This window comes from Halichoerus grypus, chromosome 14 (genome assembly GCF_964656455.1).
Source record: "Halichoerus grypus chromosome 14, mHalGry1.hap1.1, whole genome shotgun sequence".
NCBI classification, from domain to species: Eukaryota; Metazoa; Chordata; class Mammalia; order Carnivora; family Phocidae; genus Halichoerus; species Halichoerus grypus.
Window position 1 is genome coordinate 63912537 of NC_135725.1, and position 15470 is coordinate 63928006.

The 15470-nt window shown below is 37.6% G+C and overlaps 1 protein-coding gene across 4 annotated transcripts in view; it reads left to right on the plus strand.

Moving 5' to 3' along the window:
• Nucleotides 1-15470, plus strand: part of TMEFF1 (transmembrane protein with EGF like and two follistatin like domains 1) — an 87200-nt gene that overhangs the window by 1942 nt on the left and 69788 nt on the right. Inside the window, exon 1 of one of the 4 annotated variants that reach the window (XM_036074123.2) lies at nucleotides 2638-2659. The exons of the other annotated variants lie outside the window; for them this stretch is intronic. Within the exon in view, the coding sequence (XP_035930016.1) occupies nucleotides 2656-2659 (4 nt within the window). The 5' untranslated portion in view covers nucleotides 2638-2655. Of the gene's footprint in view, nucleotides 1-2637; nucleotides 2660-15470 lie in introns of those variants that run through there. 4 annotated transcript variants of the gene reach the window in all.

Genomic DNA, 15470 nt, shown 5'->3' on the forward strand with positions numbered 1-15470 from the left:
TTTGAGCACTGTAAACAATGGCATGTCCATTAAAAGCTTTTCCATCCATGTAATAACTTTCACTTTATTTTTCTAATGTTAAGTGGGATATGGGATAATGCTTTAATAAATAATCACATTCATGGTTAAGAATAAAAACCATTTGTATATTGGAGTACCTTTTTGTAGCAAATATTTGTTGTTATCAAACTTGTAAGTGATCACACCATGTCAAAATATTTTACTGGCTAATGTGCTGTGATTATTTGTTCTTGCTAAGCTAATTTGTCTTTAGCAAAATACAGTGTGTGTTGATGGATGTTTTTGTGTATGTTTTCTAATTCTTTAGTACAAAGTACAACTTCTAAGAAAGGACACAGAGGGCTGGAAACCCACATGGTGTAGGAAAAGAGGACTCATTTGGAGATCATGGCGCTTGCTAAGTAGCTGTGCTATTTGGAGCAAGTTAATTTTTCTGAATTTCCTCTTCCATTAAGAAAGGGACTTGGATTTGATAATATCTAGCCTTCTTTCAAGGACGTATTGATATACATGTCAATAAATTAGGCTTATCAAATAAAATGTTTTCTAATGCTAAGATTCATGTGAATAACTCTGGGTCTAAACCTAGAGTTTTGGGGTGCCTGGGTGGCTTAGTCAGTTAAACATCTATCTGCCTTTGACTCAGGTCATGATCCCAGGGGTCCTGGGATTGAGCCCCGAATCAAACTCCCTGCTCAGTGGGGGAGTCCGCTTCTCCCTCTCCCTCTCTCCCTGCTCTAGCTCTCGCTCTCAAATAAATAAATAAAATCTTTAAAAAAAATAAAGCTAGAGTTTTAACTAAATCTCTATTTGTTAATATTTGTAGATTCTTGTTATAGCTGTTTCTAGGATGAAAATCCAGGAGTGATTCATATGGAAAAAGATAATTTTTTAAGAACTATAGTGTGTATCTATTAATGCATCTTGAGATTTTACATAGATTTTTTTTTGTAGTCGCTTTTATTACCCAGGTATTTCCCACATAAACTGAAGTTTATTCCTTTATTCCTACATTTGAGTTTCAAAATCTAAATGCTGGCATTGACTTTCTGTTAATTTTTAAAAAAATTTTTTTAAAAATTCAATTTAATTAACGTATATTGTATTATTAGTTTCAAGGTAGAATTTAATGATTCATCAGTAACAAACAACACCCAGTGCTCATTACTTCAAGTGCCCTCCTTAATGCACATCACCCAGTTACCCCATCCCCCACCCACCGCCCCTCCAGCAACCCTCAGTTTGTTTCCTATAGTTAAGTCCCTGTTAATTTTCATTTTTAATTTTGAATCATCATTTCAGCCTCCTCTGACCTTTCTGGAGTCTGACTCTGTCAGGCTTTGTGTGTTTTCGTCATTCACAGCATTGTGGCCCTTGCAAATCTAAAGAACAGGTTTATGGCTTTATTAAATTAATAGAAGTTGTCTAGATCATGGAAAAGGATGCAACTGTGACATTTTACTAGAGACTTCCTGATGAATTGGTTGATGTTGATACATTAATCAACCAGATGTTCAACCAGCTATGCATCCTCCTTATAGAGTTTTAACAGATTTTTGAACTTCTGCTGTTCAACATTTTCCCATTTTGTTCACTAGCCTATTATTTAAAGATTCTGTCAGATCATCTTGTTAGAATCGGTTATGTATATGTTTGTATCATTCTCCTTTTTTCCATTTTAGTAATCCTATCTAATAGCAAATGTTGTATAATCTGCCTTAATAAAGAGCCCAAGTGGCTTTTACTTTTATGGCAAGTTTACCCATAGATGTTTTCCTGGATTGGCATTTGTCCTTTTTTGAAAATTGAGCATGCATTCCTTCATTTCTGGTCTTTTGGCATCTTGTCAAGATAGCTTAGATAATCAGCAGTCAGATCTAAAAGTTTTTTCAGTATCATGGAGTGTGATTTGTTTAGATCAGAATGCAAATTCTTTTTTTTTCCCATTCATTCATTTTTCATTTTTATTCTCAAATTGGGCATAGCATTATACCTAATTATAAAGTTCAAGAAAAGAGGTTCCCTGCCCTTGGGTTGCTCACAGTCCTATGGGATTTATTTGTTTTATTTTATTTTTATTTACATTCAATTAATTAACATATAATGTATTATTAGTTTCAGAGGTAGAGGTCCGTGATTCATCAGTCTTATATAATACCCAGTGCTCATTACATCACATGCCCTCCTTAATGTCCATCACCCAGTTACCCCATCCCCCCATCCCCCTCCCCTCCAGCAATCCTCAGTTTGTGTCCCATGATTAAGAGTCTTTTATGTTTGTCTTCCTCTCTGATTTTGTCGTTTTATTTTTTCCTCTCTTCCCCTATGATCCTGTTTTGTTTCTTAAATTCCACATATGAGTGAGATCATATGGTTTAATTGTCTTTCTCTGATTGACTACTCAGCCATCAAAAAAATGAAATCTTGCCATATGCAACTGCGTAGATGGAACTAGAGGGTATTGTACTAAGGGAAATAAGTCAATCAGAATGCAAATTCTTTTGAACTAGCTCTGTATTCTGTTACTATCCTTTCTTCATGCTACTTACCTCAGATGTTAGCTTCCTTTTATCAGAGTTCTACCCTTCAAGATCAAGCTCCTGATGAAGATTACCAAAGCAAAGAAGAAGCTGAATGGGTCTGTATTTGTTCTTATCATCTCTTGATATTATAACATCTTCCCATCTTCTTTCTTGTTCTAAACAAGCCTTTTTTTTATAGTCCTCATGCCTCAGCTCTCCAATCATTCTGGACTTTATAATTATTGCTTTGGTGTTTTATATCTTATTTGTACTTACTCTTTTAAAATCTAACTTTTTTTTAAAAAAAGATTTATTTATTTGACAGCGAGAGAGAGAGAGAGAGAGAGCGCGCGTGAGAGAGCGAGAGAGCGAGAGAGCGAGCGCACAAGCAGGGGGAACAGCAGAGGGAGAGGAGGGAGAGGGAGAAGCAGGCTCCCTGATGAGCAGGGAGCCTGATATGGGCCTCTATCCCAGGACCCTGGGATCATGACCTGAGCTGAAGGCAGACGGGCAACCATCTGAGCCACCCAGGTGCCCCTTAAAATCTAACTTATTAGAAAGTTCCCTGTTCATCCAAAGAGAAAAAAGTTTGGAAATACATGATTTATGTGAAGAAAGATGAACTTTGAACCTAAGGGACGAGGTGACCTTAAACATGGCATTTTTTTTTCTCATTTGTAACATGAAGATAATGATGATGCTTCTTTTTGACTCTAGGTTGTTTGAAAAGAACAGATGAGGCTAAATATGTGAGCATTTCTATCTTAGGGAATGTGGTTAAAGAAGTGGAAAAACCTACTGAGAGACCAATAAGTGACATTTGGTGATAGATATAAGGTGGAGAATTTGAACAAGGTTTTTTTAATGTCGCAAGTTAGAAGTGGGTCCTCTGGCTTGTGATACGGTAGTAAGGATGGTACAGGTAGTATAAACTTCATATTAAGAGACATGCCTTCTTAGTGGCAATTCAGGAGTTGGGGGACTAAAAAGTGAATTTTTTTAAATCTGTGTGGAATTTCGATCAGGACTTCTAGATCCCTGGTATGTAATATGTGGGTATTTATTTATGAACCTTGATTGAGTACCTGCTTTGGGTACTCCAATATGCTAGATGTTAAGGGAAATAAATGAGAGGCCATTCCTGCCTTTAGGGGCTTTATATTCTAACAGAAGTAGTTAGCCTCTTATAAATCTATATGAAGAAATCTCTAATACATCTGGGCTTTCTCTCAACACCCCCCCACCCCCCATAAGCATTTATTGAACACTGACAGCACTGGAATTTTTAAAAGGTGTACAATTAAATATAGTCACAAAGTTGTACATCCATCTTGACTATCTAATGACAGAACATTTTCATCACCCCAAAAAGAAACCCCATATCTATAAGCAGTCCCAGTCACTTCACGTTCCTGTCTCCCCACAACCCCTGGCAATTGCTAATCTACTTTCAGTCTCTGTGGATTTGCTTTTTTGGACATTGCATATAAATGGAATCAAACACCATGTGGCCTTTTGTGATTGGCTTCTTTCACTTAGTATAATGTTTTCAGGGTTCATCTATGTTGTAGCATGTGTCAGAACTTCAATGCTTTTTATGGTTGGTTGCATAATATTCCATTGTATGGATACATACCACATTTTGTTTATACATTCATCAGTTGATGGACATTTGGGTTGTTTCCACTTTTCATCTACGATGAATAATACTGCTAAGAACATTCATGTGGATATTTTTGTGTAGACATATGTTTTCTTTTTTTTTTTCCTGGAAAGTCTTGACTTTATTTCACATGAGTGGGAAATCGATTAAAGGCTTTGGAAATTATATGTGAACCAGTTTCTATTAAAAACTATTAATCATATTTTCATCAATGATTTTATTTTTTTATTTTTTATTTTTTTAAAATTAACATATAATGTATTATTTGTTTTGGGGGTACAGGTCTGTGACTCATCAGTCTTACACAATTCACAGTGCTGGACATATGTTTTCAATTCTCTAGGGTGTGTACCTAGGAATAAAATTTTATTCTAGGAATAAAATTTCTGAGTTAAACTCCATGTTTAACATTTTGAGGAACTCTCAAACTTTTTTTTTTTTAAGATTTTATTTATTTATTTGACAGAGAGACACAGCGAGAGAGGGAACACAAGCAGGGGGAGTGGGAGGGGGAGAAGCAGACTCCCTGCTGAGCAGGGAGCCCGATGTGGGGCTCAATCCCAGGACCCTGGGATCATGACCTGACCCAAAGGCAGATGCTTAATGATTGAGCCACCCAGGCACCCCCCAAACTGTTTTCTAAAGCAGCTGTACCATTGTACATTTTCACCAGCAATGAGGGTTCCAATTTCCCCATATCCTGGCCAATACTTGTTATTGTCTTTTTGATTATAGTCATCCTTGTGGGTGTGAAGTTGTATATCAGTGTGGTTTTGATTTGCATTTCCCTAATGACTAGTGATCTTGAGCACATTTTTATGTACTTATTGGCTATTTACGTATCTTGTTTGGAGAAACGTCTATTCAGATCCTTTGCTGGGCTTGATGATAACATTTTGGATTAGACATTCCCTTAGTTAGTAAACCATACTAACCAATTCTTATAGCACACAGATGCTTAAGCTGGTAGGTTAGCTCTAGTTTGCTTGTGTTTCCTTTATTTCTCTGCTTACCAAGAAAAAAATCATTTGTGTTCTCAAACTTATTTATACCAGTGGCCCTTTGAGTATAAATTAATAAAAATTACTCAAATTGGTGCAATATTAATGCAAAAAGTTGTTTTTTTATGAAATGCTTTGGAAAGACTTGATAAAGATTAGAGGCTGAGAGAATTGCCTTTCAATGAATCTGAAACAGATTGGGGAAACCTTATAAATCTCTGGAAGGATTCTGCTCTTACAAAAGTTTCAAGTATTTTTAGGTCTCTCTTTTACTTTAAAGGAAAGGAAAATGGACATTGTAGATAATAGGTTATAGGTGTAGCTTATCCAAGAAAGGAGGGAACTGCATTTGGTGCTACATGAGGAAATGTATGTATATGTGTGAAGTTCAAAATGTGTATGTCTCATTTTTAAATGATTGCCTACTGACTCATTTTAAATGATTTCCTACCTGACTCCTGATTAATTGATCAGTGGTCACTCATACATGCTTGAAAAGAAAGTTTTCATTATCCAGGTGACCTAAGGAAGATACGAGTACAGTGTTGAGAGAGTGATTAATTCTGATTTGTAGGAATCAAAAAACAGTCCCTGAGTAAGTGGCACTCAGTTGGGCCTTACAGGCAGAGTAGAATGTTAGCTTCAAACACTAGGCACACTTTTGCCTGAGGACTTTGCTGTTGATATTCCTTTTGCCTGGAACCTTCTTATCCCAGTTATTTATCCCCTCAGCTCCTTCAGGTCTTTAATGTCACTTTCAAAATAATGCCTTCCAAAATAAGCCTTTTCCACCTTCCATCCCCTCTGCCCCTCTTCCACCTTAATCTTTCTTAATGCTTTTTTCCTGTTCCAAAGCACCTTTTCCTATGTGACCTACTCTACATGTTGTTATCTGTCTCCTCTGCATAGCTCCGAGAGGGCAGGGAGTTTTGTTTGTTTTGCTCACCTCTCTATTGACTATGCCTAGAATAGTGTCTGGCACAAAATTAGGTGCCCCTTACATATTTATTTGTAGAATGAATAACTGAATGAACATAGAAACTGAGGAGAGCTGGGAAGGGTGGGTATTCTAGGCCGAGGGAATGGAGATAGAAAAAGCACAAAGGTGGGGCAGCAGAGGGAGTCTTTTGGGATATTAGGGTGTGGGGATTAAAGCAGGAGATGAGTCACAGTCACACGTTGCCATATTAGTGGAAGGCCTTGAAGGCTGCACAGAAGGTTTGGTACTTGCTCTGAAGACGAAGGGAAACTTAAAGGATTTGAGTGACATCATGGTTTTGGAAAGCAAAGTCTAGCATTGATGAAGGTGATCGGGAGAAGAAAAGAGACTGAGAGCACAGTGACAGAGAACGACAGTGGACGTGGGGAGAACTGAGAGCCATTGTTTGGACTGCACAGTGTTTTTAAAAATTGCATTGGTTACTAACCATTAAAAATTCGGAGGTTTCACTTAAAAGTCTGGATTATGGTCTTCCCTTCTAAACTGTGGAGGTATTGGCAACATTGGGCTCTTGTTTCTACATGGCAAAAGTCAGCCATAGCTGTCCACTGGGGCGTGAGCACTTCGCTTTGCCAATCCCCGCCCAGCTAGGCTTTCATTGATCTCGTTCTCCCTTAGTTTCTGGATCTTGTGCTGTAGGAGGTGGTGTGAAGTGTGATGCTTTTAATTTGAGATGGAGAGCCTGTTTGGAGGAGAGTCAAATTGGTGTATATTTCTTTCCTCATTCCTGTTATTCACCATGACCAAATTGGATGCAAATCCTTATTTCTGCAGTGCCCAACCCTGAGCACCTCTCCTGCCAATGCTCCTTGCAACTTCTGTACTCCATTCTTTTCCTTCTCAACCCTTTCCTTGAATCCACCTTCTGCCTCTTCATATTTGAAAGCTACCCTGCTATTTCTGATTTTACCATTTTCCTTGAAATGTTCTCTAATGATGTTTTTAGTATATCTATTTTTGCTGTATTAATTTTATATCTTAGTACTACCTTTCCCCCTCAACTTTCCCTTTTTTTTCCTCTTTCTACATTCTTTAGGTGGCAGCTGATCATTACGTGTCTTTTTCCTTACCATGAGAGGCATTTCAGATAAAATTCCTCTCATCATTGTTATAAAACATGTAAGTGTGGATATGTTACAGATACTTTGTTTTGTGGTTTTACATTATGATTTAAGAATAGGTCATAGAATTTGTAGATTTTGTATTAAAATTAGGTGTCTCTCTGCATCCCAGTAGAACAGATTTTGTGTAAGATCCTTGTAGTCCAGGAAAGAAAGTGTTACATCCTTGGCTTCTTAGTCCCCTGTTATATAAATATTAATTTTACTTAAAAATTTTTTTATTTTGACTTAATTTCAGACTTAGAGAAAAGTTCATTAACATACTCAGGTTTCCCAGTTGTTAAGATTTTACCACATTTGCCTTATCATAGTCTCTTTCTGTATCTCTCCCTATGTATCTGTCTGTCTAAATCTTTTCTCCTGAAACTGATTCTGCCAGGTTGGGTCCTACCAAAGGGAATAGTTTAATTTATGCTTTATATCAGTTCCATACTTTTTAATTCTTTTTTTTTTTTTTTTTTAAGATTTTATTTATTTGACAGAGAAAGACACAGTGAGTGAGGGAACACAAGCAAGGGGAGTGGGAGAGGGAGAAGCAGGCTTCCCACGGAGCAGGGAGCCCGATGCGGGGCTCCATGCTCCATGTGGGGCTTGATCCCAGGACGCTGGGATCATGACCTGAGCCGAAGGCAGATACTTAACGCCTGAGCCACCCAGGCGCCCACTTTTTAATTCTTTGTTTTGTCATTTCCAATTAATGAAATAGTGAAGCCTCCAATTACAATGATAATAGGTTTATTTTGCATAGTTTTTCAGTTTTTCTTATATTTTTGTTATTCTATTTGGGACATACGCATTGAATTTTATTTATTTCATTTTTTTTTCTTGTGCTTTTATTTTTGTGTAGGGTGGATTTAAAGTGTCTCCTGTAGGGGCGCCTGGGTGGCTCAGTTGGCTAAGTGTCTGACTTGATTTAGGCTCAGATCATGATCCTGGGGTCGTGGGATGGAATACCCCTGTGGGGCTCCACACTGAGCGTGGAGCCCACTTCGGATTCCACCCCCTACCCCACCCCACCCCACTCGCATGTATGTGCCTTCTCTCTCTCTCTTTCTCTCAAAAAAACGAAAACAAAAGTATCTCCTGAAGTCATAATGATGTCCATCCTTTTTTGGATTTGTGTTTGTCTTGTAGTTTTTAAATGTTGGGATTTGTTTACCAATACAGATATAGACTATTTGTTTTTATAAGCATTCACCCACTTACATTAAATGAGGTAATTATGAAATTTGTGCTACCCTCCATCATCATCCTCATTTTTTAAAAAGTGTATAATCCAGTATTTTTTAGTAGTATGGACACAAGATTGTACACCCATCACCACAATCAGTTGTAGAACATTTTCGTCCTACTCCAAAGAAACTTCATACTCTTTAGCGTTCACTCCCCAAACCCCAGTCCCCCAGCTCTAGGCAGCCACTAATATACCTTTTGCTGTATATTTGCCTATTTTGGACATTTCCTATAAATGGAGTTATACAATATGTGGTCTTTTGTGATTGGCTTCTTTCATTTAGCGTATTTTCAAGGTTCATCCATGTTGTAGCATGTGTCCGTGTTTCATACCCATTTTATGTTTGAATAATATCAAATTACATGGATATATGTGCGTACTACATTTCGTTTATCCATTTATCAGGTGATGGACATTTGGGTTCTTTTCTTCTTTTTGGCTATTATGAATAATGCTTCTGTGAAAATTCATGTACAAATTTATGTGTGGACATATGTTTTCAGTTGTCTTATACCTAGGAGTAGAATTGCTGGGTCATATGGTAAACCCTACGTTTAACATTTTGAGGATCTGCCAAACTGTACTCCAAAGTGGCTGCACCATTTTACATTTTCACCAGCAATGTGTGAGGGTTCCAATTTCTCCACATCCTGGTCAACACTCATTACTGTCTTTTTATTATAACCATTTCATTTTTTTAAATCCCTCATTTCCCCTGTATATGTAGTTTCTTTAATGGAATTTAAATTCTTAGTTTCTTTTTTTTTTTTTAAAGATTTTATTTATTTATTTGAGAGAGAGAGTGAGAGAGAGAAAGAGCACAAGAGGGGGGAGCGGGAGAGGGAGAAGCAGACTCCCTGCTGAGCAGGTAGCCTGATGCGGGACTCGATCCTGGGACTCCAGGATCATGACCTGAGCCGAAGGCAGTCGCTTAACCAACTGAGCCACCCAGGCGCCCAAATTCTTAGTTTCTTTTAAGGGAGATAATGTCAACCCATTTATCCCCTTCCTCCTTCTCCCCTCCCCCCCCTTTTTCATGGTTAGAAACATTGTTTTAACAGAACTATTTTCATTATTCCTACAATTAGTTCCATTATTAGCTTCTCTCATGGGATAAATGAGGCATTTAGGAGTTGGCATACATTCTCTTCTCATGCACTTTGAAATTCTGTTTAAATCTTAAAATTCCCTCAGTATTTGCTTTCAGTTTATTAGATGCTTTACTATTAATCCTTTGTTACTATTTGAATCAATTTCTTTTTTACAGGTGTCATGTATTTTTCATGGCTCAGTTGTCTCATCATTTTTTGAAAAGTCATTTCAGGTTCTGAAGTTCTTAACACATTCTTCTGCCTTCAGAAACTTTGGCAGGTATTATGTTTTCAGGTACAGTTCCATTTCTCTTATTTTTGTGCAGACATTCTGAGTTTTTCTCTTCCATGGTTAAAAAGAAAAAAGAAAAACCCACACTTTTTTTTTGTTATTGTTATAAAGGCAGTATTTTTTTGATGTAAAGAACTTGAGGAATATGGGGCACTTGGGTGGCTTAGTCGTTAAGCGTCTGCCTTCGGCTCAGGTCATGATCCCGGGGTCCTGGGATCGAGCCTCGCATCGGGCTCCCTGCTCCGCGGGAAGCCCTCTCCCACTCACCCTGCTTGTGTTTCCTCTCTCGCTGTCTCTCTCTTTGTCAAATAAATAAATAAAATCTTTTAATAAAAAAAAAGAACTTGAGGAATATGGAAAAATACAAAGAAGAAATCTGTGATGATTGCCATTCTCCCCAGTAATATCTTAATGTTTATGCTGAAATTGCTTCATTTTATCCCACAAAAATTTTGAACTTTTTTCTTTTTTAAAATATTTTATTTATTTTTGTGAGAGAGAGAGCTCACGAGCGGGGGGGTGGGTAGTGGTAGAGGGAGAAGCAGACTCCCCGCTGAGCAGGGAACCCTGGGATCATGACCCAACCTGAGGGCAGATGCCCAACCAACTGAGCCACCCACCCACCCCTCTTTTGGGATTTTTAAGTTTATTTTGCCTTGTTAGCTTTAATACTGTTTTGCAAGTGAATCTAAACCGCTGATATTTCTGTATCAGTTCTGTTGTTTATGGCCTAAATGATACATTTAGGTTCCTCATTGTTCACAAGTCATTTTAGTCCGTGTTTAGTGTCCTGTGTTCATTTTTTTCATACTTTTCTTTTTCTTTAAAGTGGTTTAAGGTATTTTTTTTTTTTTTAGGTGGTGCTGTGTGTTTACCTTTATTGGTCCCTTCTTTAAGTTCAGATCATAAGTATTTCCTAATTATTGCTTAATTAGACCTAGGGATTTTTTTTTTTTTAAGATTTTATTTATTTATTTGACAGAGACACAGCGAGAGAGGGAACACAAGCAGGGGGAGTGGGAGAGGGAGAAGCAGGCCTCCGTCGGAGCAGGGAGCCCGATGCGGGGCTCGATCCTAGGACCCTGGGATCATGACCGGAGCCAAAGGCAGACGCTTAATGACTGAGCCACCCAGGCGCCCGGGATGATTTTTTAATTTTTTTTATTTTTTATTCTTCACTATTTTACAGCTGTTTCCTGGGGTTGTGATTGTGTCTTTTTAAAGTTTTGGTTTTGGGAGCACCTGGGTGGCTCAGTCAATTAAGTATCTAACTTTGGCTCAGGTCATTATCCCAGGGTCCTGGGATTGAGCCCCATGTGGGGCTCTCTGTTCAGGGGGGAGTCTGCTTGTCTCTCACCGTCTCCCCCCTCCCACTTGTGCTCTCTCTGTCTCTCTCTCTCAAATAAATAAATAAAATCTTAAAAAAAAAAAAAGGCAATGTTTTGGTTTTGGTTGTTTCACCTAAAGAGGAAAAGTATCCTGTATAGTTTCCATTGCTCTTTTGTAAAGATCTCATTTACTCCTTGAAAACCTATGAGAGATTATTATACCCATTTTTACTCCAGGGAACTGGGGAGAGACTTAGTAGTGCTTGCCCAGTACCATAGAGTTATTTAATCAAATAATTGGAACTGCAAGTCTGAAACTCTTCCTAATGCAGCAGAATTTTGTGAAGTCCTTTTTTTTTTTTTTTTAAGATTTTATTTATTTGAGAGAGCGTGTGCGAGAGAGTGAGAGTGAGAGAGAGAGCACAAGCAGGGTGAGGGGCAGAGGGAGAAGCGGGCTCTCTGCTGAGCAGGCAGCCCGATGCAGGGCTCAATCCTGGGACTCCGGGATCATGACCCGAGCCGAAGGCAGACGCTTAACGACTGAGCCACCCAGGCGCCCTTTAAATGCTCTTTTAAAATGATGTCAGGTTCTCCAGTGCCAACTTGTAGCTTGTTTTGTAGATTTTTGTCTTTGTGGGTGACTTTCCTGGATTCTGGCTACTGCCTATTCACTTAGTGTTGCAGACCCTAAGGAATAGTGGTTAAAAATTGAGCCAAAAGGCGATATTGTGTTTAGATTTACTTATTTATATTTAAAAAATTTTGATGGAGGAAATGTGCTAATTGTACTTGTAAAAATCTTAAAATACGTATGTAAACACGTGTATGTTGTAAAACATAAGTTGGATTGTAGCCCTGTATAGTTTTATAACCTGCTTTTCTTCACTTCATAGTGGATCTTTGTCTTTCCATATCAGTATATGCGTTTCTACTATATACTTTAATGGCTGCATAGTATTTCATCAATAATTTATTTAATTCCCAACAGATGGATACTTAGGCCATTTTCTACTTTGCTGTTATAAAAAATGGTCCTGTTAACAATCATGTATGCATACATGTTTTTTCCTTCTGTCCTTATTATAATTTCCTAGAAATAGAATTATTGGGTTAAAGGATAAAGGTTTATAAAACTTCGTTATATACTGCCACATTATTCTGTGAGAGGTTCTGCCAATTTACACTCTCATGGTTGGTTTGAGTGCTCATTTTCCATACCTTCTCCAGTGCTGGTGTAATAATCATAAAAAAAGCTAACAGTATGGCACTTACGATGTGTCATGCAGTGCTCTGAGTGCTTTCCATATCTTTATTCTCTGCCAACATTATGAGATAGGTACTTTTATTGTCTCCATTTTACAGATGAGGAAATAGAGGTAGAGAGTGGTAAATTACTAAGGTCACAGAGCTGATAAGTACAGAGCCAGGGTACTGGTCTAGGCAGTGTTGTCCTAGGGCCTGCCTCTTAGACGTCAGATGATAAGGCCTGTTCATTTTTCTTTGTTTCGTTTTTTTCAAAATTTAATAGGGTTTTATCTGATTTTAAAATTATTTTTGCTTTTTATTGAGACATAATTCACATAATGTAAAGTTTACCATTTTAAAGTGTATAGTTCAGTGGTTTTTAATAATATTCAATATGTTGTATAACTATCACTGCTGTCTACTATATAATTATAGAACATTTCCATCACTCCAAAAAGAATTTCCATACCTATTAACAGTCAACCCCCATACTTCTCTGCTCCCATGCTCTGACAACCATTGAGAGACTGCGTCTTAATGGATTTACTTATTCTGGACATTTCATGTAAATGGAAAAATACAATATGTGGCCTTTTGTGCCTGGCTTCGTTCACCTAACATAATTTTTTTCAAGATTCTTACATGCTGTAGCACATATTTGTTTTATCTGATTTAAAAAATAAGACAAGTTCATTATAAAACTCAGACAATTCAGAAAAATATAGAATAAAGAAGAAAGTTCAAATTCCACCAAGAGATAACTGTGGTTCATATTTTCATGTATATACTTTTCAGATTTTTGCATATAGGCATTAAAAAGTAGTTTGTGTCATACATTTAAAAAAATCTGCCTTTTAAAAAACTTAATGTGTTATGTCAGGAAATATGGAGATTCTTCATCAGTCTTTTTAATAACTGCAATGTAACAGTTTATGGATCTGCAAGAGGGAAAACACAGGTTTGCCAAGACAGTCAGAAAAAGAAGTAGGAGAGAGTATTGCAGTTTGGAATCTATGATTAGGACTAGATAGGACTGGGAAGACCCTGAGTGCCTTTACTATCCAGCTCGGGATCTGGGTCTTGCTTTCTTTCTGATCCTGCAGTAGACCATCCTCCCCATCACCTTGCCTGAAGCAGAGGCATTTAGGATGGAGGCAGCAGGGAATGATTGTAGGTGTTGGGTGGAGGATTGACACTTTCAAAGTGGTACTTAACAGAGGGTAGCTTGGCAGTAGTATGTAGCATGGGGTGAAAAATACCAGAGTCAGATAATTGTGTGGCATATGTGAAATTTTTTTGTTAAATATAGCTTAGAGAGTTTTAGTCATCTCTGCCATTAATGCTTTTTAATATTAATGTAAACTACTTTTGGTTTTATATCATGAAATACTGAGTACAGTTTATTTTCCCTCTCATATCTTTATGGTAGAGGATAACTAATATAATATGGTTCATGAACAAGTTGAAGAGAATTTAATTTCTAATTCTTCTCATTGCTTAGACTCAAGTCAATATTTACTAAATCTGTTTGATTTTTACCCTGAAATGTATTTTCAGTGATTTGTGTCATTAGAAGTGTCCCTTAGATTGATCTGGAGAAAGAAAGTAAATTTTTGTTGTATACCTACTTTTTCTGGGAACTGTTGCTTTTTAGTACATATCTAATCATTACAATATCTAGGGAAGGTAAGGTGTAATTCTAAAAGGTGAAGAACTAGCATGTGAACCTGCCCTTGTCCACCCTCAAACTAATAATGCTTTGTTCATTATATAGCAAACTGTCTTTGGGATTGTGTTTGAAATCACATTTTTTTCCCTGTTAAAGATAACCAGTATAGAAACTTGAAAAGAGGAAAAAATCATCATCCATTGTTCAACTGGTGTAAACACAGTCCCTTTACCATTTTGGTTTTTTTCTGGCTGGGTTTTCCTATATGTGTTTTTTATACATAATCTTAGTGCATGTGTATAGTTTTGTTTTCTGCTTTTTCACTTGACAATAATAAGCATATTTCTATATCACCCCATATTATATACAACCTTTTAAATAGCTCTACCGTATTCCTTGGCTGTACCACACCATTTTCTGGTGTGGGATATATATTTTTTTAAATTATTTATTGTTATGTTAATCCCCATACATTACATCATTAGTTTTAGATATAGTGTTCCATGATTCATTGTTTGTGCATAACACCCAGTGCTCCATGCAGAACGTGCCCTCCTCAATACCCATCACCAGGCTAACCCATCCTCCCACCCCCCTCCCCTCTAGAACCCTCAGTTTGTTTTACAGAGTCCATCGTCTCTCATGGTTCTTCTCCCCCTCCAATTTCCCCCCCTTCATTCTTCCCCTCCTGCTATATTCTTCTTCTTCTTTTTTTCTTTCTTAACATATATTGCATTATTTGTTTCAGAGGTACAGATCTGAGATTCAACAGTCTTGCACAATTCACAGTGCTTACCAGAGCACATACCCTCCCCAGTGTCCATCACCCAGTCACCCCATCCCTCCCACCCCACCCCCCACTCCAGCAACCCTCAGTTTGTTTCCTGAGATTAAGAATTCCTCATATCAGTGAGGTCATATGATACATGTCTTTCTCTGTTTGACTTATTTCGCTCAGCATAATACCCTCCAGTTCCATCCACATCGTTGCAAATGGCAAGATCTCATTCCTTTTGATGGCTGCATAATATTCCATTGTATATATATACCACATCTTCTTTATCCATTCATCTGTTGATGGACATCTTGGCTCTTTCCACAGTTTGGCTATTGTGGACATTGCTGCTATAAACATCGGGGTGCACGTACCCTTTCGGATCCCTACTTTTGTATCTTTGGGGTAAATACCCAGTAGTGCAATTGCTGGATCATATGGTAGCTCTATTTTCAACTTTTTGAGGAACCTCCACACTGTTTTCCAGAGTGGCTGCACCAGCTTGCGT